General features: G+C 51.1%; 1 protein-coding gene across 1 annotated transcript in view; it reads left to right on the plus strand.

The window, feature by feature from the left end:
- Window positions 1-27,339, plus strand: part of LOC144163330 (uncharacterized) — an 81,827-nt gene that overhangs the window by 39,283 nt on the left and 15,205 nt on the right. Inside the window, exons 10-21 of the mRNA XM_077694263.1 lie at window positions 3,763-4,071; window positions 6,323-6,538; window positions 9,587-9,760; window positions 11,170-11,314; window positions 14,140-14,300; window positions 15,665-15,736; window positions 17,908-18,090; window positions 20,672-20,759; window positions 21,184-21,354; window positions 22,055-22,228; window positions 23,567-23,745; window positions 24,175-24,352. Coding sequence (XP_077550389.1) covers window positions 3,763-4,071; window positions 6,323-6,538; window positions 9,587-9,760; window positions 11,170-11,314; window positions 14,140-14,300; window positions 15,665-15,736; window positions 17,908-18,090; window positions 20,672-20,759; window positions 21,184-21,354; window positions 22,055-22,228; window positions 23,567-23,745; window positions 24,175-24,352 — 2,050 coding nt within the window. The remainder of the gene's footprint in view (window positions 1-3,762; window positions 4,072-6,322; window positions 6,539-9,586; window positions 9,761-11,169; window positions 11,315-14,139; window positions 14,301-15,664; window positions 15,737-17,907; window positions 18,091-20,671; window positions 20,760-21,183; window positions 21,355-22,054; window positions 22,229-23,566; window positions 23,746-24,174; window positions 24,353-27,339) is intronic.

Genomic DNA, 27,339 nt, shown 5'->3' on the forward strand with positions numbered 1-27,339 from the left:
CAGGCCCAGTCCGACCCCCACCAGCTCAGCCGTGGCCGAGGAAGAGGCATAGGACAGCCGCGCCTGTCGGGTGGCCTCTCCCAGCACGGCGGCCGCTGCGGCTGACCCCTGCTGCTCCCGCACCGAGCCATCTGTGTATACTAGGGCGTGGCCGTCTAGGTCGCCCCAGACGACACCCCGGGCCAGCTGCAGTTGCCCGCAGTGGGGTGTCCGCCGCTTGCTGTGCAGCCCCGGAAGGTCCAGCCGCACGTCAGCTGCCAGAGCTGGAGTGGGGCCACGAGGTCCCGCGTCCACGGGGCCCACCACCTCCTCGTAGAGCATCAGCATGCGCCCCATGCGCGAGTGGTGGTGGCTCTTCAGCCGCCGCAGCAGCGGACCGCCCCCCTCGGCGCGTCTCAGCCGGTCGATCTGGCCAAGTGCCCGCAAGTCAGCTGTCATCTCTAGGGTCCACGCCCCCGCCTCGGCCAGCGTCTTCTCGCACGGTGAGCTCTGGGGCAGGCCGAGGCAAGCGCGGACCCCCTTGCGGTGGTCTCCCTCCAGCTGCCGCCAGGTGGGTTTCCGCAGGGTCACCAGTGGGAGCGCGTACATAAGGAGACCCACCGCCGAGGCACTGTACAGCCGGAGGGCCGTCCGCTGCGAGCAGCCGCTGTCCCGGGCCACCATCTTGCGCACTGCTGTGGTGGCCAGCTGCGCCCTGGCTCGGAGCTCCTTGGCCGCCTGCCGGAAGTTCAGTCGGTGGTCCAGGGTGAGCCCCAGGTAGCGCACCCTGGTCCTCCACTGGAGCTCCTCGCCATCGATGGTCAGGCGCCGGGTCCATCCACGGGCGGCGGCATCCGGATGCACCAGCATGGCGTCGGTCTTTGTCGCCGACAGCTGTAGGCCGACGCCTGCCAGCTTGGCATGAACTGCCTCCATGGCCGCCTGCAGTTGCTGTACAATGGCTCGGCCCTGACCCTTCGGCCCCAGCACCCACAGGGCGATGTCGTCGGCGTACACCGAAATGTACACTCGGTGGCCCCCTCCTCTGGGCAGGCAGCCTGGCAGGGCTGCCATCACCAGGTTGAAGAGGAAGGGGCTGATGACGGAGCCCTGTGGGGTGCCCACGTTCACCGGCCGGGGAGCCGACAGGGCGTCCCCCACCTGCACCTGCGCTGTGCGGCCCGTCAGGAACGCCTCGACGAAGCCCCGCAGCTTGCCCGCAATGCCAGCCTCCTCCATGGCCAGGGAGATGGCATGACGCTGCAGGTTGTCGAAGGCGCCCTTCACGTCCAGCAGCACCAGGGCCGCCACCTGCTTGGTGGCCCTGGCGTGTTCAAGGGCCGCCACGACGTCGGCGATGGAGTCGGTGGCTGCTCGGTGCCTCCGGAAGCCCGTCAGCTGCTCGGGGATGGCCTCTTCCTCCGCAGCGATGGCCTCCATCCTCCGCAGTGCCACCCGTTCGAGCAGCTTGCAGCCGCAGGATGTGAGGGCCACAGGCCGGTACGCCGTGACTGCCACAAGGCCCTTGCCTGGCTTTGGTATGGGCCGCAAGATGGCCAGCAGCCACTCAGGTGGCAGTTGGCCCGTGTCCCATATGACGTTGTAGGCGGCCAGGAGTCGGCCGAACCCCACCTCATCCAGATTGCGCATCATCTGGTAGGTGAGGCCGTCCGCTCCTGGCGCCGACTTACGCTTGCAGCTGCGGAGGGCACTGCGGAGCTCAGTCTCTGTGATGGGGGCGTTGTTCAGGGGGTGGTGCACCTCCCCCGTCCCAGCAACAGCAGCAGCGGGCCCTGATTCCGCCTGGTGTGGCGGCAGGAATTGTGCAGCGAAGAGGTCAGCCAACTCCGCAAAGCTGGCCTGCTTGCGGATGGCCATGGCAGCCAGGGGGTTGCGGTTTCTCTGGGGTTTCAGGATGGAGTTGAAGATGCCCCAGAGGCGGCGGCAGCGTGGGTCGGCCTCCGAGCTGACGCAAAGCTCGGCCCAGCGCTGCCGGCTCAGGCGATTGGCGTGACGGCGGCACGCCGCATCCACTCGCCGGTACGCTGTCCAGTCAGCCCGCTCCCCCGAGCGCTGGGCCTTCTTCTCCGCACGGTTGCGCACCGCCCGCAGCTGCAGCAGCTTCAGGTCCGGCGTGGTGGCCCCCTCGGCTACTGTGCAGCTCTGTGTGGATTGCCTGGCGCAGCAAACCAGGCCCCGGAACAGCTCGGCTCCTTCCCCCAGGTCCTGCTCGGCGAGGCAGCGCCGGAACCGGTCCCAGTGGGTGACGTGGTGCAGTGCGGCTCGCTTGGTTGTCCTGTCGGGTGGTGCGATGTGCAGTGGGTAGTGGTCGGAGCCCCACGTGCTGGGCTCCCTCCTCCAGGTGGCCTCAACCCCGGCTGACACTAGGGTGAGATCAATGGCGGTGGCTGCGGAATTGCCACGCCGGAAAGTGCTCTCACCAGTGTTCAGCGCAGACAGGTTGAGGCGCAGCATGGCGTCCAACAGATGCTCACCGCGAGCGTCCATCCGAGCATTATGTTTTCGATGGCGGTGCTTCAGTTGTCGGCAGTGATGGCCGAGATTCCGGATTTGAGATTTTTTGTGTTGCGGCAGCCTCGCTTGTTGGCGAGTTTTGGCGAGTTTCGCTTGAAGTATCCCGCGACAATGTAATTACGTTTTTGGACCGATCACTGCACTTCTCATTCAAGCATATCGGGTGGGCATCAAGATAAAAGCTATACTGGGAAGCCCGCTATGCGAACCTTCGAAAAGAATTCCTTGCCTAGCGATTGGTTTGAGCACCATTTTAGACTGCACCGCTGTTTGCCTTCAGTCCGTGCGGTCTGTTTTGTACGGCAAATGGTGTGCAACTTCCGTTGTTTGAATAAAGTCCTAGCTGGTCAGCTGGCGTAATAACCGATCACGGAGAAAGCTGGTGAAGTATAAATGCGAATCAAACGGTATATGGCAGCTGTTCAAAAGCCATAACGCTCTACACAACAAACATAATACAAAGCTTCCGTTCTCCGTTATGTGTGTTGCCATTGCATCATCGAAGTGTGTTATAGCTACGCCACAAATGGCGCCGCAAACAAGAAGCTCCAACTACGCATGCGCGTCACAGTCTAGTATCCCGAAATCCTTTCAGTTCATTAAGATTGGAACCATACTCGCCGGCGTGTCGCATCGTCTTGCACTTTTCGCTCACAGCGAGTCTAATGAAAATTTGCGAACACTGACAATTTTGATGTATCGTAACAATAAATGTGACTTTCCGCTATTCGTTTTTAATATTTCACTCGTAAAGTGGCCTACAATCTGTGGACTATTACCAAAGTGGGAATGACACCCCTGAACAAATTATGGCATTCGGATATAGGTAATCAAAAAATATTCTTTATTAACACATATCCCCCTGTGATCGAAGCAGTCCACTTAAAGCAAAGCGGCGCATCATTTCAGAAAGGCAATTAAAAAAAACTGTTGATGCCGCTGACTCAACGATTGTTACTACGGATGGTGAAATTTATTTCTCCTGTCTCCTGCCCCAAATTACCATTGTAATTCGTGTATCAAGCAACGTACTGTATAAATGTCTGTGCATTCTTTACCCTAGATTGAATGTATTCTGTTGATTGACGCTACATTTGCACACTGCTGTCCTATGTGCAAATGCGAAGCGTTGGCCGCGTCAGGAGACGTTTGGATCCCCTTTTGCCCTGCCTCGTGGGCATAATGCACCCTGGGTTTGTGTCCAAACAAAGATTTCATTTGATTTGACCCATGGCCACGCATGCGCAGATATCGGAGAAATTCACTCAGCTCCGGGACACGCTGCGCAACAAGGTGTACGGCCGGCACGTGCTGCCCATGTACTTCGCCGTGGACTGCCGCGTGGACTCCTCGTCTCCGTCGTCGCCGACGGAGTCCGGCGGCGACTACGGCGGGGGCGACCCGGAGGAAGCCCTGGAGGCCCTCCGGCGCAAGGTGGAGCACGTGGCGGCGCGCATGGACAGCGTGGGACACGAGGTGCCTCTCCGGTGGCTGGCCTTCGAGAGGGCGCTGGCCAGGCTGCTCGACAACGGCGTCTACTTCGCCAGCCTCTACCAGGTACCATGAAAAAAAAAATGTACTTTATCTTTCTTTCATTGGAATCGGTAAAACACGAAAGTGAAATGTACCTTCACAGGAGCATTTGAATGTTTGTTGTCCGTCGGTATGAACTTGCACATCGCTATTTATATTTCGTCGGTATGGCACCGTTAGACGCATCAGCATTAGACACTGGATTACACGCACCTGAGCACAGCGTAAACCTGATTGAAACCCCCGGCGCTCGCAAACCGTGCGAACGAAACAGAACGGGTTTTCAGCGAATCGTTTGGTGAAGTCACAGAACACTACAGCGAAAGGAGCCTGATTTGCTGGTCGGCAGCAGTCTTGTGGGAATGCTTGGCGAGCGACATCCTGCTGGCGGGTCACTTAGGCAAAGGTTCGACAACATTGGTTTTTTTCCGTGGCGGCGGCGGCGGCTTTCCACAAGCTGAGCGGCGTTCCACGTAGGCGGCGGAGGAGTAACACAGCAGCTTCCGCTGCTACACGCTGCCCTATGGAGGCGCGAACAATCGGCGCTCATTAGCATCATGACGCACTACTTCGCTTCACCTCTCCTAGACGGCAGCACCATCTGAATTGACAAGTTAGACGGAAGGACTTAGGGCGCATTCGTACAGCTTCCCGGGAGTGACTTCATGGCTCAGTCGTTATAGCATTTCAGACTTTCGTTGCGGCCAGAGTGATCGTGGGCTCGAACTCTAGCGCTTCCGCGCCGCTGAACCTTTTTCTGGTGATGGATATGACGTTGGTGAATATTGCGTATACCCCGTCATACGCAGAGATTTCCAGGGGAGCCGCGGTGCTATTCACCGCTCTGTGCACACTTCACGCTCCTCCTCTCCATGTCTCTCTCCTCTCTTGATGAATTGAACAGAGTTTTGTTCAATGCAATTCAATTTTCCCTCGTACGCGATGCGCGAGCGCCTTCTCTTGGGACAGGTGGCATCTTTTTCTTTATCTTTCGTTTCTTGTTCTGCCTGCAACAGCCCGAGCGGAAGGTCTGTTCTCTTTGTGCTTGATTTCATCTTGCACGCGCTAAAGCCTTTCTGCGCCATTTTGAACGCGTAGTTTTCATCTTCCGCGGTCACTTTTTTCCGCTTACTCTCGTAAAGATCAACCAAACGTCCGTTCCTAACTAAATGAACGAGGGGACTGCCGGTTAAGTACAAATATTTTGCCTCAAATGTACCTGCCGTTTTCTTTTGCGCTAAATAATGGGGGCATGTATGACCAGTGCCAGCGGTTACAGGAGCTTCCAACGGTTCTGCCTATATAAAGCTCTTGTTCAAGTATCAGCGTAACTTTTGGCCGGAAGACTGAATGGAGGGACAAGCGGGCATCCTTTCGAAGCCTCGGTTTGGGTGCGTTTTGGCGCGGGACAGCACGACCACTGACGAGCTACGACGAGAAGCCGGGCGCTTAAAGTGTTCTACACCGTACCGAAGTTAAAAACACCTTTATCTCGGCGTAGTGTAAACTTTACCCTGTACAGTAGTCGGGTTGACCGTAAGCTGTCCTGCCTCCCTTCACTGAAATTTCTTTCCTGTGTGAAATGAGAAATGACGATTTGGTCAACAGAAAGTTCTGTAGCACTAATGTAATATGATCACGTTCAGTAAAAGAGCAACACTTTAATTAAGGCATTAAGAGGGTCTGACTGTTCACATTCCTACGGGACTTACTGATTCATTACCCACGGGCTTAAAAAGCGTCGCGAACCGATTCGAAGGGTGTTACAAATTCACACAAACGTTCTCAAAGGCCTGGTTTGCTTCTGTTACAAATGTATCACTTTTTTACTGAGATAAAAACAAACAAGAACCGCGTTTTGGTTTATCAAGTTTTCACAAGATGGCGCTAGCTGTGTAGGAAGCAAGAGTTTTGTATTTTTATTTCACTGCAGAAGTGACATGTCTCCAGAATAAGCAAACTTAGCCGTTGCGGGCATCGATATGTATTTGTAAAGGTTTTCGTATTGGTGCGCGATGGTTTTTAAGTCCGTGAATCGTAATGTACTAAGTCCCATAGGAATTTTAACAGGTGACTCCCCCTCAAGCTTCACCAGGGGAGCTAAGGCATGGCGTGTATTTTGGCGACCTTTACAGCTTTTTGTTTTTCACTTTTTTCGGTTGCGTGAAAACATTAGTGCCCTAGGCGGGCACATCGGTTCATCACTAAAGCCTGATGCCCTCCGAGCCTCTTGGAAGGTGCCGTGCGAGCTAGAAACCTCCTGCTTCCTTAACAGCTTGAAGAGATAGCTCGGCAGGAAGGCATCGAGAGTGAAGAGGGTTTCCACTCGGTGGTCCACTTCCTGCACCAGCAAGGAAAGCTCGTCTGCTTCGGCTGCCAGCACCACGGCACCGGCGTGGCCGCTCTGGACAGCCGATGGGACGGCATCGTCATCCTACGACCGCAGTGGTTCCTGGACGCCCTGTACAAACTCGTCGGCTGTGCGCCACAGGTGCGTTTGTGTTTTAAAGACAAAACGCTTACGCCTCTCATCAGAGGCAAATGTGACCACCGCCAACTTCAACACGAATGGTACCAAGAGAGCCTTCGGATAAAAAAAAACATTTTGGTGCGTGTGGGATTTGAAATGACGCGTGTTTAATGTAATCGTATTTTTTTATTGATTGATTGATTTTACCCTCAGGACATATAGCATTGCTTTTTTGCCTACACAGAAGAGCAAAAAATTAGTAAGATGTGCACGACAAGGGTTGAATGATTGTACACACATGAAATACCATAATTTTATTAATTTGTTTGCAAAAACACTTGGTAAAGCAAGCGCAATAAATACAGCCATAAACGCAATCAGATCGGAAGGAAACCAAAAACAAAAGTTAAATGCACTTCATTCTCAGTAAAAACCAGCGCATATCTACACAGAAATAATGGAACGATACAAGCATGTAGTACACTAAAAAACGATACAACACAAGGGGCAAAACACACTACTTACTACAGTGTGTAAAAGTAAAAATAAAGTGGTATATTTGAATATTGGTTAGGGATTGATGGTGATGATTAAGATGCACTAATGTATGTTTCTGATTGAATGCAATGATTACTGAGGTGGGATTAAGGGGCATTGAGGTGGATTAAGGGGAACGAAGTGGAATAAATGGAATAATGTGAAAAAAGTAGATGAAGATGGATTAAGGACGGTAAAATGGCGCGGCTGCCGTGTAGACTGGTGGGCGTGTCTATAAAAAGTAGTCGTCACAATTACAGGCCAGGCTTTCACCGTCAAAGCACGCGAGCGGGCTCTGTTCTCACTGGGCGCTTACCGGCTGTGTTGAGGCCGCGCTCTTCGGACGCCGCACTAGTACCGTTACGCCGTCGATGACTACACACACGTCGCTGTTTCGCGCACCGTTCGCGTAAACTTTTAAAGACGATAGTCTTTCTTGGGCTACTTAAACCCAGAAATTTTGGTCTGTCTGTATGTCTGTCTGTCCGTCTGTGACTCGATTCAGCCACCCGGCCAAAGCAAAACAATGCCTGCGCAAGAGTCTTATATAGTCACAGCTAAATCTACCCGTCTTGGTCCGGTGTAATGTTCATACTTGTCAACGTTGTTGAAGAAGAACAAGACATTACGAAAATGTGAGAGAACAAATCAATACAGAAGTGATATTTGCAGTGTTCTTTTATAAAAATTCAAGCATGCTTGACTTTTGCGAAATTAAATACTTCATCAACTGCAGAAAAAGAATTCACTCCACCGTCGCCTGCTGTCGCCCGCGCCACTATAGCTTCTGGCGCCATTTTAAGAAATCAACCGGCAACAGTTACGCAAGGTTCCACTAGATAGTTTCCACGTTCTGCTTGCAACGCACGTGGAGTAGGGAAACGCGGTTCTATAAACGTTGAAGTAGGGTGCCTCGATTAACGCGCGTCTTCGCTGTACGGCAGCGTTCGCATCGAGACACCCGCTTTGTAGCAGTCGAACGCGGGAAATTTAAAATGATTTAAGCAAACATTTGGCGTCTTTACCTTGGGAGGAGCGCGACGCAAGAGGAACAACATGAGAGGTGAGCGGTAAAGCGAAGGGAGGCGTTTACTTCGCAAAAGCCGATAAAGGCTATCGTCTTTTGACGTCATTTGCAACGAAAGGAGCAGATACGCGGCCAATTTTTTTTTAGTAGGCGTCTCTCTGTAGGCATTTGTTGCCCGTGGCTTCCACACCCAACGTGAGGAAGCCAGGTTAAATGGGCAAGCTTACAGCGATCCCCTTAAAGTGGGCTTCACTTCTAAACATGAGTGCCTTATTGGGAAGTGATTTTTTAAGGGCGGTATAAGTCGTTCTATATCAGAATATGAAGGCCCTTGGACCGTACAGGTGTAAGCTTGGCCTCCGTAAGCCGGCTTTCCCCAATTGTGGTTTTCCGCGCACGCCACAAAATCCCGCGTCCCAGCCATAGACAACTTCGCTCTAAATGTAGCTTTTCTTCTAGATTCTGCTGGCTGAAGGTTTTATTGTGAACTACAAGTAGACTCCCGATAAACGGAAATCGCTGAAACGGCATTGCCCCTTAAACGGAACAGTAGCCTGTAATTTGGTTGGTTTTGTATTCAGATAACGCAAAAAAAAAAACACTCTCGGTAATCGGAACTAAAATTTCTGCGTCACCATGTAAACGGAACCAGAAATGGAACTTCTTGTGAAACCTATTGGCATGAGAATCAGCTTTTTACGGTTCCGGCTGTTTCGTGATTTTTTTTTTCTTCTTCTTCCTCCATGTTCTTTTAGCCTCGTTGGCCTCGTAAGCCTCGTCTCGTTAGTGGTCAGCCGTGTTAGCGCAACGATTGCAACATCGCAGTTCTTGTTCCTGTCGTTCAGTCACGATTCAAGACGTCAAGGTTACGGAGCTGAGCTCCTGCCGCCTCGGTCGTGACATCGTGGTGCTATTCACGCTTCATTACCGCGTTCCCGTCTTCAGAATTCGGTGGCTCGTAAGCACTCGCGAAGTTGAGGCCTCTAGCCTCCGTTAAGATGCAGTTGCAAGGACTCAAACAAAAATAATTGATGCGTTTTGTAGTGCACAGCGACTCATTGTTACCAAATCAACTTTGTGAATGCTGTACCTAAACCTCTTGCAGTTTTCTTGCTTTCTCAAAAACTACCAGCTACATTCACGTTCTAGTGCCTAATGTGTTATGAAATGGTACCAAGAGTGTCCATGCCCATAAATTTGGAGTTTGTTTAGGTAACATTTGTTTAGGTAACATTTGTTTAGGTAAACGAAACTCCTGTTAAACGGAACTAATTTTTTTCACTCCCTTCAAGTTCCGTTTATTGAGTCTACTGTGTTTTTTATCATGAGCGCTATTCTGGGATAAATGTAACAAGTTCCGGAATGACAAAAAGTACGCTGACAAGGCGGTTACTTCAGGCAACTAAAATGCAGCTCTTCGAAGCTTCATCTGCCTTACGAGAACTTTCCTCGACCCAAGGAAATCGAGTCCTGACGTCATCTACCCCTCCCACCCATACTTTCAGAAGCAGATTTGCTGGGAAGACGCTTCCAGGGGCAAAAGGGAACCGGCCAGCTACAAGGTCTCTCACAGACAGCTCAAGACACTCTGGAGCAACTCGACAGACCAGCTGGAGACCTTGGTGGCCATTCTGAGCTCGCTCGACGTTCTAATCGCGCAGCACGAACGACTTGTGTCGGTGAGCAGAGTCTCCCGTCATGGCTGCCCATTTGTTGCCCTCATCGTTCTGGTAAAAATGTATAACCAACCCTGCATGCGTGGGACGTTCTGGTGACGTCCGAACGTACTTTTACTTCATTTTTATGTTCCTCATTAGTAACTGCGTATCGCCGTACATTCTTGCTTCGAAAGTACAACATGAAGAAGGATTGGCGGGCGAAGCATCTAGATTTAAGGTTTGATTTGCCAGCTAATCTAATCTGGACACCACCTGGTGGCGTGTTTCCAAACGCTTCGCTGCACAGAGCACCCACGTGACATGTGTGATGTCACTGTGCGCGCTATTCTTTTTAGCGCCTGCTAAAAGGAGCCTACCGTTCGGGCTCCGTGGCCTAGATGTAGAGAAGTAAGTAATGGTGCTGAAGGCTTGGGTTCGAGCCCCACCAGGTTTATCTCTAGTTTTTTTTTTATTTCTTACCTTTTTTCTAAATTTAATTTTTTTCTTAACACAAATCTACGTGTTGTTTTTGTTAATAATAACGATTTGGTATGTTTAAAGACGATTTAGGTTTGGTGCACCACCAATGACGACATTTAATTACCGTTTTGCATCGCGCGCACAGACATGTCACGTGGGTGCTCTGTGCAGCGAAGCGTTTCGTAATCGTGGTGTCGTACCTTAGGCGGTTATCCTGGTGACTTAGCGCGGAGTGCAAGGGTGTGTGGTTCTTCGCAAAGGCTAAACGAATGCAAATTACGACGTTTACTGGAAAGACTCGCCAAATATGCAAGGGCAAAATCAAACAACGATGGCGGGAAAGGCAGCATTTCTGTAGATGTCAAGCTGCTCCTGAGGCGGCATATAAGATCGCCTCCAACAGGGCGCCACGTCCGCTGTCTTGCGTAGTAGATGCCGATTATTTCAAAGCTCCGTTCGCCATACGCTTGCGACCGTACACTGTCCTTCGTGCTGTGGAAGACCAGTAAATTGAAGGACCTGGGGCTTCTAGCGACGAGAGCATCTTTAAGCAGGCTCGGCTGCGATTTATCGCAGCAGCGCTTGTTCTGGTTAGACTGCATCTGTCAGACGACGATGCAGGAGCAACGAAGTGTTAGGTTCAATGCCATCTGCGCGTTGCGTTGTAGCCAACCCAGTATGAGCCGGAGAAGCATCTTCTCATCGACTAGGTTCTATACATAGTGTCGTCGACAACCGCAAAAGAAGTTGCGGGTTGCGACTTGTGGTTGTTCTTTGTTAGGGTCCCTCAGATGAATTCTCAGTGTTTGCCGGGTTTTTTTTTTTTTATAAGACTCGTTGGTGGCGGCACCCAGCGCATGCGCGTTTCACCTCCGGAAGCGTGTCTTAGTGCGTAAAATACGTAGCTTAGGGCACGGTTTTCAATACTAGCCTTGGGTGACGCTTCGCAGGAAGTTTCTCTTGCCGACGAGGATGAGATCTACTGCGTGGTGCCGTGGCTGGCGACATCGTCACAGACGCGATCTATGGCCCTGGGCAACGCACCGACGAGCGACGCTCTCGTGTTCTTCATCGACTTCGCTGGCTTACTCCCAGGTGAACCGACACACCCAAGACTTTTCCGAGGAATCGCAAACTACCGTATTTACCGGCATAATGATCGCACTCGCGTAGTGATCACACCCCTTAAGTATGTCGTGCAAGTTCGGTTTTTTTTTTATTTCCCGCGCAGTGAACGCACCCCGAACAAGCCTTAGCAATATGTCGTACGTGTGCAAAATCTAGCTGATGATGGTCGTGCGTACCTCTGTTTCCTTCCCTTTCGAAGAGGACATGGATACGTTATTGCGGCAGACTTGCCGATATTACCGATATCGGCGCGAAGGCGTTCAATATTGATGAGGAAGAAACTCTCACTAAATCCAGATAATATACTTACAAGCGAAAGAAAAAAAAACGCGCTTAGGTTTCTGAGTCAGCCGCCATGTCTGTTTTGATGTCCCGTACTGTAACAGTGGCAGCCACTTATTGGTCCAATTGTTGTCACCTCGCAGCAAACTCGTACCGGCGCGTTCGGTAATTCATGAAAACACTGCATTTGGGTCACTTTTCGAAGCGGCTGGTGGTGGTGGGCGGAGGTTTAAGTGCAGAGCGCTTTAGGCGCTCGCCTTGTCGTCCTAGCTCGCTCGCTCGACCCAAGTATATAGAGCACCAAGGCGGCGTCCCGGGGTAACGCTGTTGTTCGCGGCGTACCCCACAGGCTTCGAAAGCCAAGCGGCTTATATAGTCATAAGCGTTCGAAACTCGTGAAACGCTGGCGCTTGTCATACATGTCCCCGTTGTTTAGCGCAAAGAAAACTATAGGTACGTTTGAGGGAAACTATACGTAATTAACCGGCAGCACCCGTGTTACTTTAGTTAAGGACGCCCGTTGGGTGGGTTTTTACGATAATAGACGCAAAATGGGGCAGTGCAACGCCGCCACGTGCGGGGAGAAAAGCACAGGGGGAACAGAACTCCCGCTGGTGCAGTTTCAGGCAGGGGGCGCGCGAACACTGCGAAGGCGGAATATTGGAATAGCATTTGGTAGTAACAGTGAGCGAAGAACGGCGCTACAGCCCATTTTGGCGAATCATTGCTCTGCACTTCCGAGTGATTTCGCATTGAGCGGAACGGCTTTAATTGTTGTATTATGCTTCTTATTATTATTTGTATTATGTTCGTGAGAACTATCGTAAAAAACATTACCCACAACTTGCTTGCGTGTTCTGTCCTCAAAAATGTTTTGCCAAAAATTTACCCCGAGTAATGACCGCACCTCTAAATTTACATCAATTTTTCGAAAAAAAAAAGTGCGATCATTACGCGAGTACATACGGTATCACGGAGATATGAAATTGCGTACCGCTAGCCCAATCATAACGGAGGAATGAAAAGTCAAAACATGACTTAATAAATGAAATTACCCATGGCTGAGTTTTCAGAACACCGAGACTGTGTAGCGGGATCGGTTAGGTATTGACTCTATACGAACAGGGGCTCACAAATATAGGTATATGTACAGGTGCTGAAAAAGTAATTGGAACACGGTCTCGGTAATTTATTGGTATTTCTTCCTCCGGAAACCGCCTCGCTGCATTGGCACGCGTTTAAATGAGTCCGCTCTAATAGAAAAAGCTTCCTGTAAACCGGTTGTGGCTTTCATAAAGCCAGTAAGACAAATATTTTGTTATATTCCCAAATCCTTGTTCCAATTAATTGTGGCAACATCTGTACGCGTACTACGCCAAGTTCCAGGTGGACGACCCGCCACTGCAGCTCGGTAATGAGGGCGCCCCGCAGAAAAAAAAGTTTTCTGAAAGTGCACCTCTTCCTCTCTCGGGGCGACCTTCTGAGCACCTTGAGTGAAACATTTTCCCAGCCCTACGAGCCATAGGCAGAAGAACGATGGGAGTAACGTGCAAAGATGCCTTCGATTAGGGAACAGGCTCAAGTGGAAAGACGTGTAGTCAGTCCGGGTATTTACCGTTAAATGTGTACTGAGACGTAATTTCAGAGCTGAGGTAAATACTTTACTTCCTTTGCACCTGGAGACACCTCCGAGGAAGTTTCAACCGTAACCGTCCATTATAACATATTATAAATCAATTGTAATTTTTGCACGCACGAGAGAGCTCAGAACCAATACCCTTTCGACAGCGGCATCAGCATGACGCGTTGAGCGCTTGGCCGCAACTGCCGACGTCAGGGCTCCCGTGACGTAGCCAAGCCGCTGGCTGCTGTTGGCGCGAACTACTCCGCTTTGCGCCTCACGTGATGGTTTTGGGTCTGACGTCATGCTGCCCAGGCGAGTGCGACGAGAGCGCCCTCCTGTCATGGCAGCCGCCTAGGCGTTAGTTTGTTCGAAACCGCAACTGACGGAAGTAAACGAGGCTGTAAATAATTACGCTGCAATAGACCGTTCCATGGGTAATTCTATGATTACTGGGCTCGTAGGCACACCTAGCAGCGAGCAAAAAACGTAAGACGAAAATTTTGTGTCAGTGACAGGTGGGCCATCCGGGTTGCAGAGTAGCTGCCAAGTGTCGGAAGTGTAAGTACGGTTATAATAGATAACTTACTAAATATATAAAATGAGAAAATTCGGTAGCAGAAAAGTGATTCGGAAATCGAAGGCTAGGAGAGATTAGAAGCTTTCGTCCTGGTATGAATAGGAGCAGGGAGGGTCGCCGTGATGGTGAATGTTATAGTGTTATTATTATTGTTATTACGACGCAGTGTGTACGCGTGCCCGTTGGGCACAATATCGTAGTAGACATTCCAGACCTTTTGTGGCTATTGTACCGCAATACGAGAAAGCAACCTGAATTGCGTTTCAACGGGGCTCATGAAGACGTCAGTCGTTTTTTTTCCTGCCTCAGTGGGGTTCTTCACGCGCCTGGTGGTTCGCTTCCTGCGCTGGTGCGACTGGAGCGAAGCCTCGTTCGCCTCCGAATTCGCCACGATTCCCCTCGACAGAGACAACGACCTGCTGCTCAAGCTCCACCAGACCTCGCCTAGCCAGAACAGGGGGCGTATTCAGGTATGATCCGGAAGACCGCATCCGTTATTGTTATAAGATTGCGTCTCTCCATCGGCAGCAGGCTCTTTCGATAAAATGCGTCCCTTGTCGTTGGCTGTTACATTGGCGAAGGCGTCCCAGTACCGAGCTCCTTCGCCTCCGTCATATAGTGGTGGCGTCGTGAAAGAGCGGCGAACAGAAGTGCTGCGTTAGTGTTGACGACAAAGAGCCGAGAGCAAAATTTAACTGGTTTACTTCTTGACGAGAAATGAACAGGAACGGTACAGGAACAGCATGGAGCCGACCGGTAGAGCGGATAGTTCAGCCCCTAATGTCGACATACGCGAACCAACGAGAGGGAGAATTCGTACACAGAAGCGGCAACGGTTCCTCTGCCTTCTGGGGCTCTTTGCACACGGTCCAAACTAAGTACAGCCACACAAGAACGATATTTCTAAGTCAGTCTGAGAGTATGGGAAAGGAGAGATCTCTGCAGGCGGCGCCCGCTCGCGGATTCACGTATCAACACGATTCCGCTAGAAGCAGCTGGTTCCGGAATTTTCAACAGCCAGTGCCGATGGGCGTGATTCAGCCCCAGCAAGGGCCTGCTCGGTGGACACGCTCCTGCGTGTCATAGCTTGTCCGAGGAAGGTGAGCTTTGCCGCCAAGCACGCGAAGCTTCCCCGCAGTACACCAAACTTTTAGCACGCGCGCACACGGTAGTGGCGCGCTAAACTGCAACATGCCTTACTCACGGCATTCAACAAAACGTAAGCCATGCCGGACAGTTGAAGGAGAGCAACCATCAGGCCTTGCCACGGGCGTCGAGGATAAAAAAGGAAACACAGGAGAAAGGTGGAGAAACAAACTTTATTAATCGAATAAATCGGTCCTTAGGGTGACGTAGTAATCGATAGAGGTAGCTTGCCGATGACCTCGTGAGTCTAAGCTTCCCAGCGTTTTACGGAGTGCTGGCAGTCTGGCATCTGGGGGAATGGGTCCACAGACGGCAAGATATGCGGAAGAGAAAATAAGCCGATCTGCACCACAGCAGAGCGAGAGTGGTAATGCCATGGATAACGCGGACTCACGACACCTCAAAAGATACGAAAGTGCACCTGTCTTTATCCGCAAAAAGATTCACTAAAAAACGACATCACGTTAGATCAGTATTCTAGGGGAACAGCCACATCAAAAAACGTTATTTTATTAGTGAAACGCTGCCGGCTGTGGTCAGCGCTCAAAACGTATCACTGTTTACAACCGGGCACTGTGCGAAACCAGTTTACGAAACCGCTGTGCCACACCGAGACTTTGAACTTCTCTGTATCGCAAGAGAACGCACACCATTTGCCATGCACCAATCTCACTTTTTTATTTTGCAGGTCGTTATACAGAGAACAAGCACAATGGAAAACTGGATGGGTGGAATCCCGCAGCCCAGCATTTGTGAAAAGGTATAATTTTAAGCAAGGCAAATTGGAAACACGTTTTAAATGCAGAGCATTTCAGTAACTCACGATGTCACCCGCGTTGGCGTCCGTAGTCCGCGTCCGCATCGCTCCCCCTACACTATATAAAAAATAATACTTGCCGGCGCCAGGTTTCGATCCTACAACTCTGCGGGCGGAACGCAAGGTGCACCAACTGAGCCACAAAGCCGACACAGAGCGGAAGGTTACGAACGTGCCTTATATCCTTGACTCATTCAACCGTCGGCCAGAGGTGCGCCCTCTCCCCCGCGCCCTCCTCGCCTTCTCTTTGCTCGCAACGCCCTCTCTCGCCGCGTTCGGTTCGGGCGCACAACAGGTGGGGACGTGCGCAACACCCTCTTTCGCCGCGTTAGGTTCGCGCGCAAGAACAGGTGGGGCGCTCGCATCGCGCTCTCTCGCCGCGGTCGGTTCGCGCTTAAACCACATATGTCGTTCGCGCGCGCTGCGGTCGCTAACATCTGTGGCGTGATCGTGACGTCAGCATCACGCGTTCGCGTGGTGGCGATTTCGGCGCTATAACACTTTCTCGCGAGGGGCATTGGATTGGATTCGATTGGATTGGCTTGGATTTGGATTGGATTGGATTAAAGTAAATTGTGTTGGATTGTGTTGGATTGTGTTGCGTCATAGCCGCGCCACGTTGCGTCATAGCCGCTCCACGTTGCGTCATAGCCGCGGCAGGGGGTTCACGGCACGTTTCACCATCGACTTCATCGACAATGTCTACGCTGGAAGACAACAATTACAACAACAACAACCAATACGTAATCCATACGACTTGCAGGCGCGCCCCCCCGCAGAAATGCTCTGCATTTGATCGTGCCCCTCGCGAGGGGGATGTTTTTACTTTTTAACACTAAAGTGTGTTATGCCTGGATGCACGACGATTTCACCGATGTCATATCCGCCGTGGAAGTGACGCCAGTACAGCGAAGCAAGCAGCCTGTAAAGGGTGCACCCCTGCACACGCGGTGTTCTTGCGGGGAAGCAACCTTTAGTACTAAATAATATGTTATTTAACGAAACAGCGCGATGCACGGGACAAAGGGACAGCATACCATCGGGACACGGGACAGCAGGGCGCTGTTTTGTTAAATTATGTACCGACTTGTCCAACTACAAACCCTGCTGCAGTACGTTATACTTATGGTTGTTCGTTTTCGAGTTTTACATTTTAACATGAAAGTGTTTTATGCAGGGATACACCAAGATTTCACTGTAGTCATATCCGTCACGGAAATGACGCCAGTCGAAGCAACCTAAGTGACCCGCCAGCAGGGCATCGCTTGCCAAGCACACCCAAAAGACTGCCGCGGACCCGCAAATCATGCTCATTTCACTGCAGATTTCCCTGCACATTTCACTTTCGTGTTTTACCGATTCCTATGACAGAGGAATCAACCACAGTTTTTTCGAGCCCTGTTCACGTTCTGACACTTGTCTTGGCAGCGCTTCCAATTATTTTCAGCGCTTTGTCGGAAACTTATTGCCAGCGCCTTGTTCCTCCGCCACGATTAGAGAATAACCAAGGAAACAGGCCGGAGCCCTGCGCAGTTCTCAAGAACTAGCAAGTTTTCCCCCCTTTAACTGTAGGTCCCTATGCAGTTCGACTTCGGTACATCCTTCTGTACAATCTTGTACGTAACATGACTTACGTACATAGTACAAATCTTTTGATTTTATTCCCCTTGGATAATCAGGATTACGCGCGGAAAACTACTACCAGAAGAGGCTGTGAACAGGCTTTCCCTTTGGGGGCGTATCCGGTAGTAATCCGAGGATAGACAGGAGAGACGGCACACATTTGGCGGGCGTTTTCTGCTCATAAATTCCTCTTTTTGGTTCAGTGTAGCGCTAGGAACTTGTGACGATGCATGCTGTTAGCTGCGGATTTCGGCCGGCACTTTTGCATGCGGAGCAGTCGGACCAGAAATGAACTCATCTCGTAAGATCACCCTTGGCAGTTGCACAACACACGAGAGCACTTCGCATCCTCATCGACATACGTACCCGCGGGCGCACAGTCCCGAAGTAAACGCTTTTTGGGAACTGGACACGTAATCCAAATGGCAACTGGGAATGCTTAGATCTCTCACCAACCGGGCTCAAGTGTAATGCTACACTCCCCCTCACAGGTGGTCCACCTGATCGAGGCCGAGATCGAGGCGCTCCGAGAGCTGTGGTACAATCGGCTCTGCTTCAAGTGCTTCGTGGCGTGTCCCTGCAAGTCGGTTCCCTGCGCCCAGCACTGTTCCAAGGACTGCCAGGAGCAGGCCTGTCTACACTTCCTGCCCCTCGACGAATGCCTGCACAGAAAGGTCAGACGGTACACCTTGAAGGGACGCTGAAACGAACTCCTGTAAGCTTTACTTCATACTGTATTGTGCGGTTCAGGCCACTGATATAACCCATCGTTTGACTATTACCCGCCGCGGTGGCTCAGTGGCTAAGGCGTTGTGCTGCTGATCCCAAAGACGCGGGTTTGATTACCGGCCGTGGCGGCCGCTTTCCTGATGTCGAAAGCAAAAACTCCCGGGCCATCTCCACTACCGTGAAACATAGGGAGGGGCGAAGCATTCTGTGTATAACTCTATTCAAAGATTTTAAGTCTCTCTCTTTCCACACGGCGCGTACTGATTGGGTGCCGGAGAACCGCCGGTGGGAGGAGCAATCGCGCGCTTGCTGAGGCGGTGGCGACCTCTCTTGCGTTGAACCGGATTTAAGTAATTAAATGAGACAGACTGGCCGTATGTTGTCTTCGTGTCACACGTCGCAGTTTACACCAATGGAGATGAAACGTTCTAGAACGAGGCGATGGAAAACGAGTGTCCCGGTGTTTTAGTAGCGCGACTACGTGAGACGACAGGAGACGCCGACAGCCCGAGTCCCTAAGGTGCTTCGCTCCTAAAACGCCCGTGTGTTCGAAACATCGGCGCAGGTCCCCATGTGATCAAAATTAACCCGGAGCCTTCCACTACGGCGCGCCGCATAACCTACGTAGTTTCGCCGCGTTCAACGGCACAATAATTATAAAGTTTGACTATTCAGCGGACGAATAGGCCCTGCCAGTTACTTTCGCCTGAGAGCACCCATTTTGTCATAGGGCCTCCGCAGTCGACTGGGTAGTCCAACTGTGCATGCCTCGCACATATCGGAGCGTGTCATGATGTAATCAGTGTTTTAAGAATGGGAAGCTTTTTGTTGAAGCTCGTTTTATCTGTAAAATTCCACCGAACAAAAAACAGCGCGCGCAGTTCGCGGCCGCCTTGCGAGCTACCGTAATGACGTAACAGTGATTTGCAAGGTGTTCTTCTAATCTTCAAAATTTAAACTTGTCCCTCATTTTATGTAATGTATACGTTTGATCTGATTGTAGGGTTTAACGCGCCGACGCAACGAAGGCGATGAGGCGCGCCGTAGTGGAGGGCTCCGGATTAATTTTGACCACCTGGGGATCTTTAACGTGCGCCGAAATCTCGTACACACGGGCGTTTTTGCTTTTCGCCTCCATCAGAAAAGCGGCCGCCGCGGCCGGGAATCGAACCCGCGACCTTGTGCTCAGCAGCGCGACGCCTTAGCCACTGAGAATGTATACGTTTGAACGTTCCCGCGCAGGATTTACACACTGGACGCGCTAGAAGCCCTACCAATCATCTTCAGGAAAAAGGGGGTTGGGTTAACGCTCCGAAGCTACTCCCGGACTACCAGGCGCGCCGTAGTGGAGGGGTTGGGATTAATTTTGACTCCCTGGGGATCTTTAGCGTGCGGAAATCTCAACAAACGGTCGTTTTCGCTCTTCTACCCCATTTGAAATGTCCTTTAAATGACCAGTCACCTCGCGGACCAACGACAGCGAAGTGGCGGGGAGGACGATGTGGCGGAAGCGGGACTGTCCGGCTCTATTTTTTCGTTGAAAATGCGGGTAAATTGCCCCCAATAGCCCAGGACCTGGTCTGCGACCTAAACATGGTAATGAAATAGACCAAGCTTATACCCCCTTTAACTGTTGTTCTCTCTCAGTGCTGCTCAAGAAATTTCCAGCTAATGTGAATAGTGTGCATTTTTAAGCATAAGAGCTGTTTAAGCTTGAGATTGTTCCATGGGCGTTTGCAAACAAAACAAGAAAAAACCGGCGCTAGGAGTCTGGTACCACCTTCGCGCAGTGGTTTTAGCAGAAAACAATACAGAGCACATGAGAGCGAGCGCCCCGTGAGGAGCGCCTGGCCTCGTCCAGGCTGTTGCGTGTGGGCTTGCGGCACGTGAGGAGCCACCGCATTCGTCGCCGTCATCGTGTAGCGATCGGCGCACCGCGGGTCCGTCACGATGAGGACGACAACGGCGAATCTGTCAAGCCATACCTTCATAATCCAAACGTGGTGGCTGCCGCCGGAGCAGCTGAAGAAGTGGATGTCTACCGAGGCGAGGATGCGGTACAAGAAGATTTTTCCTGCGCGGCTGTGGCGTCAGACGACGATGACGAAAGGAATGACGGTGATTTCTACTGAATAAACACTGTACATTCCCTGATGATCCAAAACACCTTCGCACTGCTGGGGTCCGGCTGCTCCCTCTCTTCTGGGGTCCGCTGTTAGTGTGGGGAGAATAATCTAGGGTGACCCCCAGCTCTGCTGTTTTTCCAGCCTTGCACCACTTGTGCAAGCTGCGCCAAGTTTTTGCAGATTTAATGATAATGGAGCCCCATAGGAACGCTCCAAAATGTGTAAGCATGTGACTGAGAAGTAAGGAAACTCGGCACAGAAACTGTAGGAATGTTTCCCTTCTGTTTTCATCGACTCCTGTGTTAGCTTCTTGAATATATTAGCACTATACACTAACATTGAGCCTTCGGAACAGGTGTGTACCGATCTCTACGCGTCATACCGCTGATTGCCTACGCAGGTTGTGTACTGCGACTACAGACGAGTCCAGACGGAATTCGTGAGGCGGCACTTCCCGTACGCCACAGTTCACGGGATGAGAGGATACAGTAAGTGCATACCCAACTCGCCACCGCAGTGTTGTGTTTTCGCGTCTAAAGCAACTATGAACGACCACAGAAAAAGGGGCACCAACGCGAATTTGTTTTGAAGTCTAGTGTTCACTCTCCCCAATCTCCCCGCCCTCCCTTCTTCTGTCTGTCGTGTCGTGGGTGATAAGGCTCCATGGACCGCGTCCCCTTCACTGACTGTCAAATGTCACTAAATTACGAACTTACCTCCTCCTGGCACCGCTATACGTTATAGAATGCAGTTGCTCACACCGACAGTGGCTGTGAGTTAGAGCTTCTAGTTAGCTGAAGCAAAATACCTAACTAAAGCAAGACAACAGTCTGAACAGTGTGGCGAAAGAGATCTTCGGATGGGCCAGCGAATAATTGTCGCTGTTCTCCCCTTATCTTTCTTTCCCGATAGGCGCCGACGCAAGGCGTGCCTCTAGCGCCACTGCTGTTTGGGACGCCGACCAGCCGCCAATGGGGTTCTCGGCCTTCGGCTGGGAGGAGCCGCCCTGGCTGCGTGACGCCGCCAGGCTCCTCGAGTCCGCCAACACTGGACGCGACTGGCTGGCACTCGCAAAGAGGCTCGGTACCTTCCCCAGCTTCGTCATCTCTGCTTCTTCCTTTTTTTTCACTTTTACGAGCGACCGAGTTCTGCCTAAGTGCAAGAGACGGCAGCAGTTCTCCTCAAAACACCATGGCTTACCACCCATCCCTGCGTCCAGTGTTACCCGCCCACATATTTCTTGAACGAATTCTGAAGACTCGTCACTGTTTCAGCACATTATCCTGCTGATGACATCTTTTATAGTGTCAAACTATTTCGCCTCTTTGTGGCTAATATGGGCAAAGAGGCACAGACTTTGTCAAAATATTCTGCGCCACTCTGACTGCCAGTACACCTCAAAGCATTCAATGTCCAACATCAAGGCTTCATTGAAAATAAAGTATTCCACTCCTGAAAACTACCAAATCATTTTACTTTGTCATAGTCTAAACTAATGGAAAGCTGATCACAGCGAGGGTCTGTTATAATTTCCTAGCCTATGCAATGGTCCTTTTGTATAGAAATTTTAGACTGACTGTACGTAAGCGTATTTTTCTTATAGCATGTCAGTCGCTTGACTTCCCGGAAAAGTGCGCCGCTGTAAGATCGTACAGACGCGCAATAAAATCGCTGGTAAATCTGTCATTCGAAGCATGCTTTTCCACCACATTCGAAACGTGGGCGCCTCAGACGCTTTAAGTGAGTGAGCCTGGCGTGGCCTGTCGACGCATGCGCGCTGCAGGCTACACGGACAAGGAGCTGAGCCGCTTCGTGGAGGAGGCCAGTCCGGGCGTGGCGCTGCTGCGAGACTGGCGCGAGAGCAACGGTGCCACGCGCTACTGCATCGACGTGCTCATCTCGTGCCTGCAGCAGATGGGCCGCCAGGACGTGGCCAAGCTCATACAGGACGAAATGGGTACGCTCCCCTGTTTGGCGCAGTTCTTTAAACTGTTTTAATTTCCCTCCCAAATAGATAACATGACAGCTCGCTACCGCAACGCTAACAGACAGACAGAGAAGGAACTTTGTTGGTGGTCCTGAAAGACTCCGATGACCCCCTTGTCAGGGGGGTGATGAAGCCGCGGGCCGCTCCCACGTTGGGACGGGAAGTCCAAGCTTCACCGCCGCATCGTGGGCTCTCTCGAACAGCCCATAACTGACATGAAAACTCGTAGGTTCGTAGCGCAGAGCTCCACTCTTCTTCGGTGCAGCTATTCGGGCCTCTCTGTAACGAGGGGCATCCCCAGAGCATGTGTTCTAAAGTACTTTTCTGTCCACATCTCGGGAAGTCCGGACCATAGCCGTCTGGATTGATGGAGTGAAATAAAGCCACGTTTGGATACGATCCAGTCTGAAGCATGCGCAGTGTGATAGCCTGTGGTCTGTTTAGTTTCCCATGGGTAGGAGAGTAGACTCTCCTGCCAAGGTAGTAGTGCTTAGTTACCTCACTAAAGTTGTAAAGTATGTCTCGGAACTCGACAATCCTAGGTTCAACAAGACCTCGATTCGCATTCGTGTCCGCGCGGTGGGTTAGTGCGCGCGCTTAGTCGTGTGCGATGTCGTTGAGATTGGCGAGGGATTCGAGCTTGGAGTCCATATGTGCCGGGAACCACGTGATAGTGTGTGGATGGAGTACTCTACCGACGAGGATTCTATAAGCTTCTACGGCGATGGATCCAGAGGCGTATGCCCTGACCCCCGCCCTCGAATCAGTGAAGATTTGAGTTCTGTCTTCGTCTAGGAGTGCCAAAGTGATCCCTGCCTGCTCCGCCTTAGCCGGGGTGGAGCCTCTGGTGGTGGTTGCGCAAGTGATCTGGACTTCGTGATTAACTACCATTGCGACGGAGCTAGATGTGCGCCCGTACTGAGCTGCATCCACGAAGCTGACCGTTTGAAGGGAGCAGATCTGCCGGAGCAGTGCCACAGCCCGTGTTCCGCGTCTACCCGCATTGTGTTGCGGGTGTACGTTTTTAGGAAAAGGATCAAACATGTCGTTGTCCCTTAAGTGATCCGACATAGCACATTTACGTTCCTCCTCTATGATGGGGTCCATTATGGGGTGCTTGAACTGACACCAGGAGTTGACATCTTCAACGGGAAATGGGCGACCAAGAAGGCTGGCTTAAAAGCTGTGCCGACGTTACAGATCACAGTGAATTTGCGAGCTTCTTGCGCGTGCGGCAAGATCTCCTATCAGCAACCGCGGCGTCACTGTAGTATGAAACAAGCGTCGGTGTATGTACGTGCCGCGCAGAGCCCGAATCACTGGCGCCGCCGGTGTTCATCAGCTACCAGTGGGACGCCCAGGAGGTGGTGCTCAACATCCGGCAGCACCTGGAGTTCTCGGGTTTTCCCTGCTGGATGGACGTGGGACAAGTGGGCGGGGGCGACTCGCTCTACGGCAAGATCTACGAGGGCATCAGCAGGGCCAAGGTATTGTTATACGCGTGACTGTATGCGCGCACTTAGGGCAACATGTGCAAACATTTTGCGCAGGAGAGTGCTGGTTTGGGCCTGGTGATAACGCATTGCACATGATCAGTTGCGTAGACAGAGACGAAGACAAGGAAAGCGGACACACACAGGGCATCAGTCGACACACACAGGGCTGTAGCACCCTGTGTGGGGCAACGCTACCGAACTTTCCGAATTTTTTACTTTACGCACTGAAACTTCGCCACTGAAAGAACGTATATTGATGCTATCAATACTACAGCTGCCGAGCCACAAGGATGGCGCAACTCAACGCGCGTGTATTTCTTTGAACGTTTTCTTTTTGCAGACTAACATGTATGCATAACGAGTACGTGTGCACACGTGATGTAGTGTCATTGGGAATGCGGGTGCACCTATCATGCGCAGGTGGTTCTGTGCTGCCTGACGCCCCGGTACACCTCTTCTTCGACGTGCGCGAGAGAGCTGAGCCTGGCCGACGTGCTGCGCAAGCCCATCGTGCCCGTCATGGTGGAGCCCACGCCTTGGCCTCCGCCGGGGCCCATGGCCGTCGTGCTCAGCGCGCTCGTTTACGTCGACCTGTGCGGTCAGTTGGCACGTCGCGAACGCTGCTTTGTACGGGAAGTGTGCGTGCAAACCAAACTTGTTGCACTGTACGCGTTCATCGGTCTCGGTTGGCCTACTTATTCCGAACACTGCATGGGCGACGGCATCAGCCAGCACAGCCACGATGGAACGTCAATATGCGTCGCAGTCTCCGTAAGAACAGAGAAAAAGTGGAATGCGAGTATAACAAGACCAGTTGTCGAAAGACAGGACAAGACACTTGGGGAGGTTCTTGAATGTAGCTGGGTAGTGGGATGAAAACTTGCGAACGGTAGTGATTCGTCTCCAGCACCACGGGAAGGTCAGATATCGTTGATAGGGCTGTCTTCCAGCATTGAACGAAACACTGGATACGCAAATTTTTAAATAACTCCTAACGCAGCATATCGCGAGCCTGCAGCCGTTGCTACCAGCTAGAGCGAAGCAAAGCAATCTCATGCGATTCTCGTGTGATCGTTTTGAGACTGAACGCCACATAATTCGATCTCTTCTCTCCCACCAACCTTGCGCACATTTCAATTAAACAGAGACTGCAAATAGTAGGATTTCACCTTTATGAGCTTGGACTTAAGTCGAGGCATCTTTGCCGAGGGGAACCAGGACGCGTTGACAAGCGACCCTGCCTACCCACACGGCCCAACGGTTAGATGTAGCCACTACACTCTTAATCTGGTTCCATATAAGTTCCAGTTAAAAAGGGTGATCCATATATTTTATGTGGATCCAAACGAAAGAATAACTGGAACGAAGCAGATAGGTGGATCTTATCTGGAACCGTCAGCTTGTTTTCTTTATGTTCGTGGTTTTTATCTGGAACCGAAGAAATGGGGTCATGCGATGTCGGCGGTTCCGGTTACTGTTCCACTTATGTCCCAGTAAACGGTTGGGGAGAGTGCGTTTGTATATTTTTTGCTCGTGTCTTGTTCCACATAACTCGTGCACGGCAGTGAAGTATGCTCTCTTTCATGCATCAACTGGAACAATGAATCGCATATATATTAGGTGCTTCTTGACCCAAGATGCACGTGCGCGTTTAATATACACGCGCACACCGCACATAAAATTTAATGAACTTCGCCGACATCTATGAAACTGCCTTGCAGCAGTTAACTTTCATAATACGGCTAAGCTGTAGTTTTAGGGATGTCTTTTGACAGAAAACGAAATCCCACTTTTTTGTCAACGCCGTACAAAGCATTAAAAATGTCGAGAGGAGGATATCTTAGGCAAAAGAAGAAATTGCAGGGACCCATTTCCAGGTGTTCTGCGGCACCCAAACCGCTTTCGTGAACATCGTATTTTTCTAATTTGAGGCGTCAAGTATACAAAATCACCAGTGACTTCAATTTGAGAAGGACTAAACGTCTACCCTTTCCCCGTCTGCTGTTCGGGCAAAGCCATAGCTGCTATAGCGCTGAAGAATTCGTGGTGCTTTTGTGAACATCTTCATTACGAAATACTTATTGAGGCCATTACATTTTATGCATTTGGTTTACAAATTTTCGCAGAAACGGCAGTTTTTGTTCAACACTCAGTCATCATCTCGCTGTGGTGTAGTACGCGCTCAATGGTACTTAGTCCACGTTACTTATGTTGTGATGGGGTACATACATAATGGTAACCGACTGCGTCACATTTTACACCGCACACATCCTGCTACGCATGCAGTTATATGCTAAGAAGTTCGTTTTTGTATTTTGTCTCGTCCCGGCTATTAATTTTCACAAGCAAAAACGAAAGCCTCTTTGCAGGAGGAGAACGACACAGAACCCGGAGAACTAAATCTACCCCGCGGCATCTGCCTTACATTGTATATATTTATACTGAAATGTCATTCTTATTTCAAATTATGCATTGCAGTATCGCGAAAATTCGCAGTGTTACCCTAATGTTGTTACTTGCCATAGTAATTCAAGTTCACCGAATGACCTGCCTTCTCCTCCTGGTCCCCCCGTTGCTCTTTTCCTGCACTCGCTTATTAGCGAGTAATCACACTGGATTCACTATACGGAAGTAGTTTTCTATAACGTGGATATCAAAGAGCGTCGCAGTATATATTATTATTATTGGAAAGACTTGTTGTCAAGAGAACGCAGTCAATAAAGAAGCGTCGTTTTGTTTTCACTGCAAAGAACGAAATAAAGCTGTCATCGAAGTTTATGCACACATACCGCACGCGCTCACTGCCCGCGGCGAGAAACAACTTTAGCCCAACTAACGTGTTAAATTGGCTAATTTCTGAGCTCTTTGTTCCAGCCTCAGAGCCGCGTAGACGTCCGCTTAGAGGCCTACTCCCATTTCCCGAAGCAAATATAAGCGATCAAGGGTGCCGAGCTTGTGATCTCTTCCACGGACTGGTCACTGGCCACGGCGTGCATCGCCCAAGGCACGGAGGAAGAAAAAGTTGGCCGAAACCATTACGAAACGACCGCCACTTCAGTGCGGCATGCCGAGCGCATGCGTTGACAGCCGCAAGGCAGCGCCGCTTGCGTTGATGCATGGTATAGTGGGACGGCAACGGGTAAAACGACGATGAGGGAAAAACGGGACTGCGTGAACACTTTTAACGACAGCAGCGCCCCTACGTCTCAACGTTTTCGCAAGCTAGTTTTTGTTCGTCCGCATGCAGCGCCACCAGTGGCCTTCTATAGCGGTTTTCTCGATTGATCGCGTTATGCGCCTGATGTACTAAATAAACTGTCGGTCAGACTGGCGGGAACGGTTACCAGTTTGGTTGTGGCGTGAAACTGCGGATTTCTTCATGTCCTCGGGCTGTATTTACTGTTCGACGAAGTGAAGTTTTGCCGGGAGGCGCAAAAAAGGTCAGTGCTGCTTATTTATGTTCTGGTAACGGTTGTTGTTCATTGACTTGTTCATCACTGCGTCCGATAAACGTGCCGCTCCGCTGCCTGTTCGATGCGAGAAACGTTTGCGGCCGTTATTCACTTAAGCTTGCGTGTTTGTGGG

The sequence above is a fragment of the Haemaphysalis longicornis genome, unplaced genomic scaffold, assembly GCF_048455015.1.
Source record: "Haemaphysalis longicornis isolate Haplotype H1 unplaced genomic scaffold, Haemaphysalis longicornis Haplotype H1 scaffold_12, whole genome shotgun sequence".
Lineage (NCBI taxonomy): Eukaryota > Metazoa > Arthropoda > Arachnida > Ixodida > Ixodidae > Haemaphysalis > Haemaphysalis longicornis.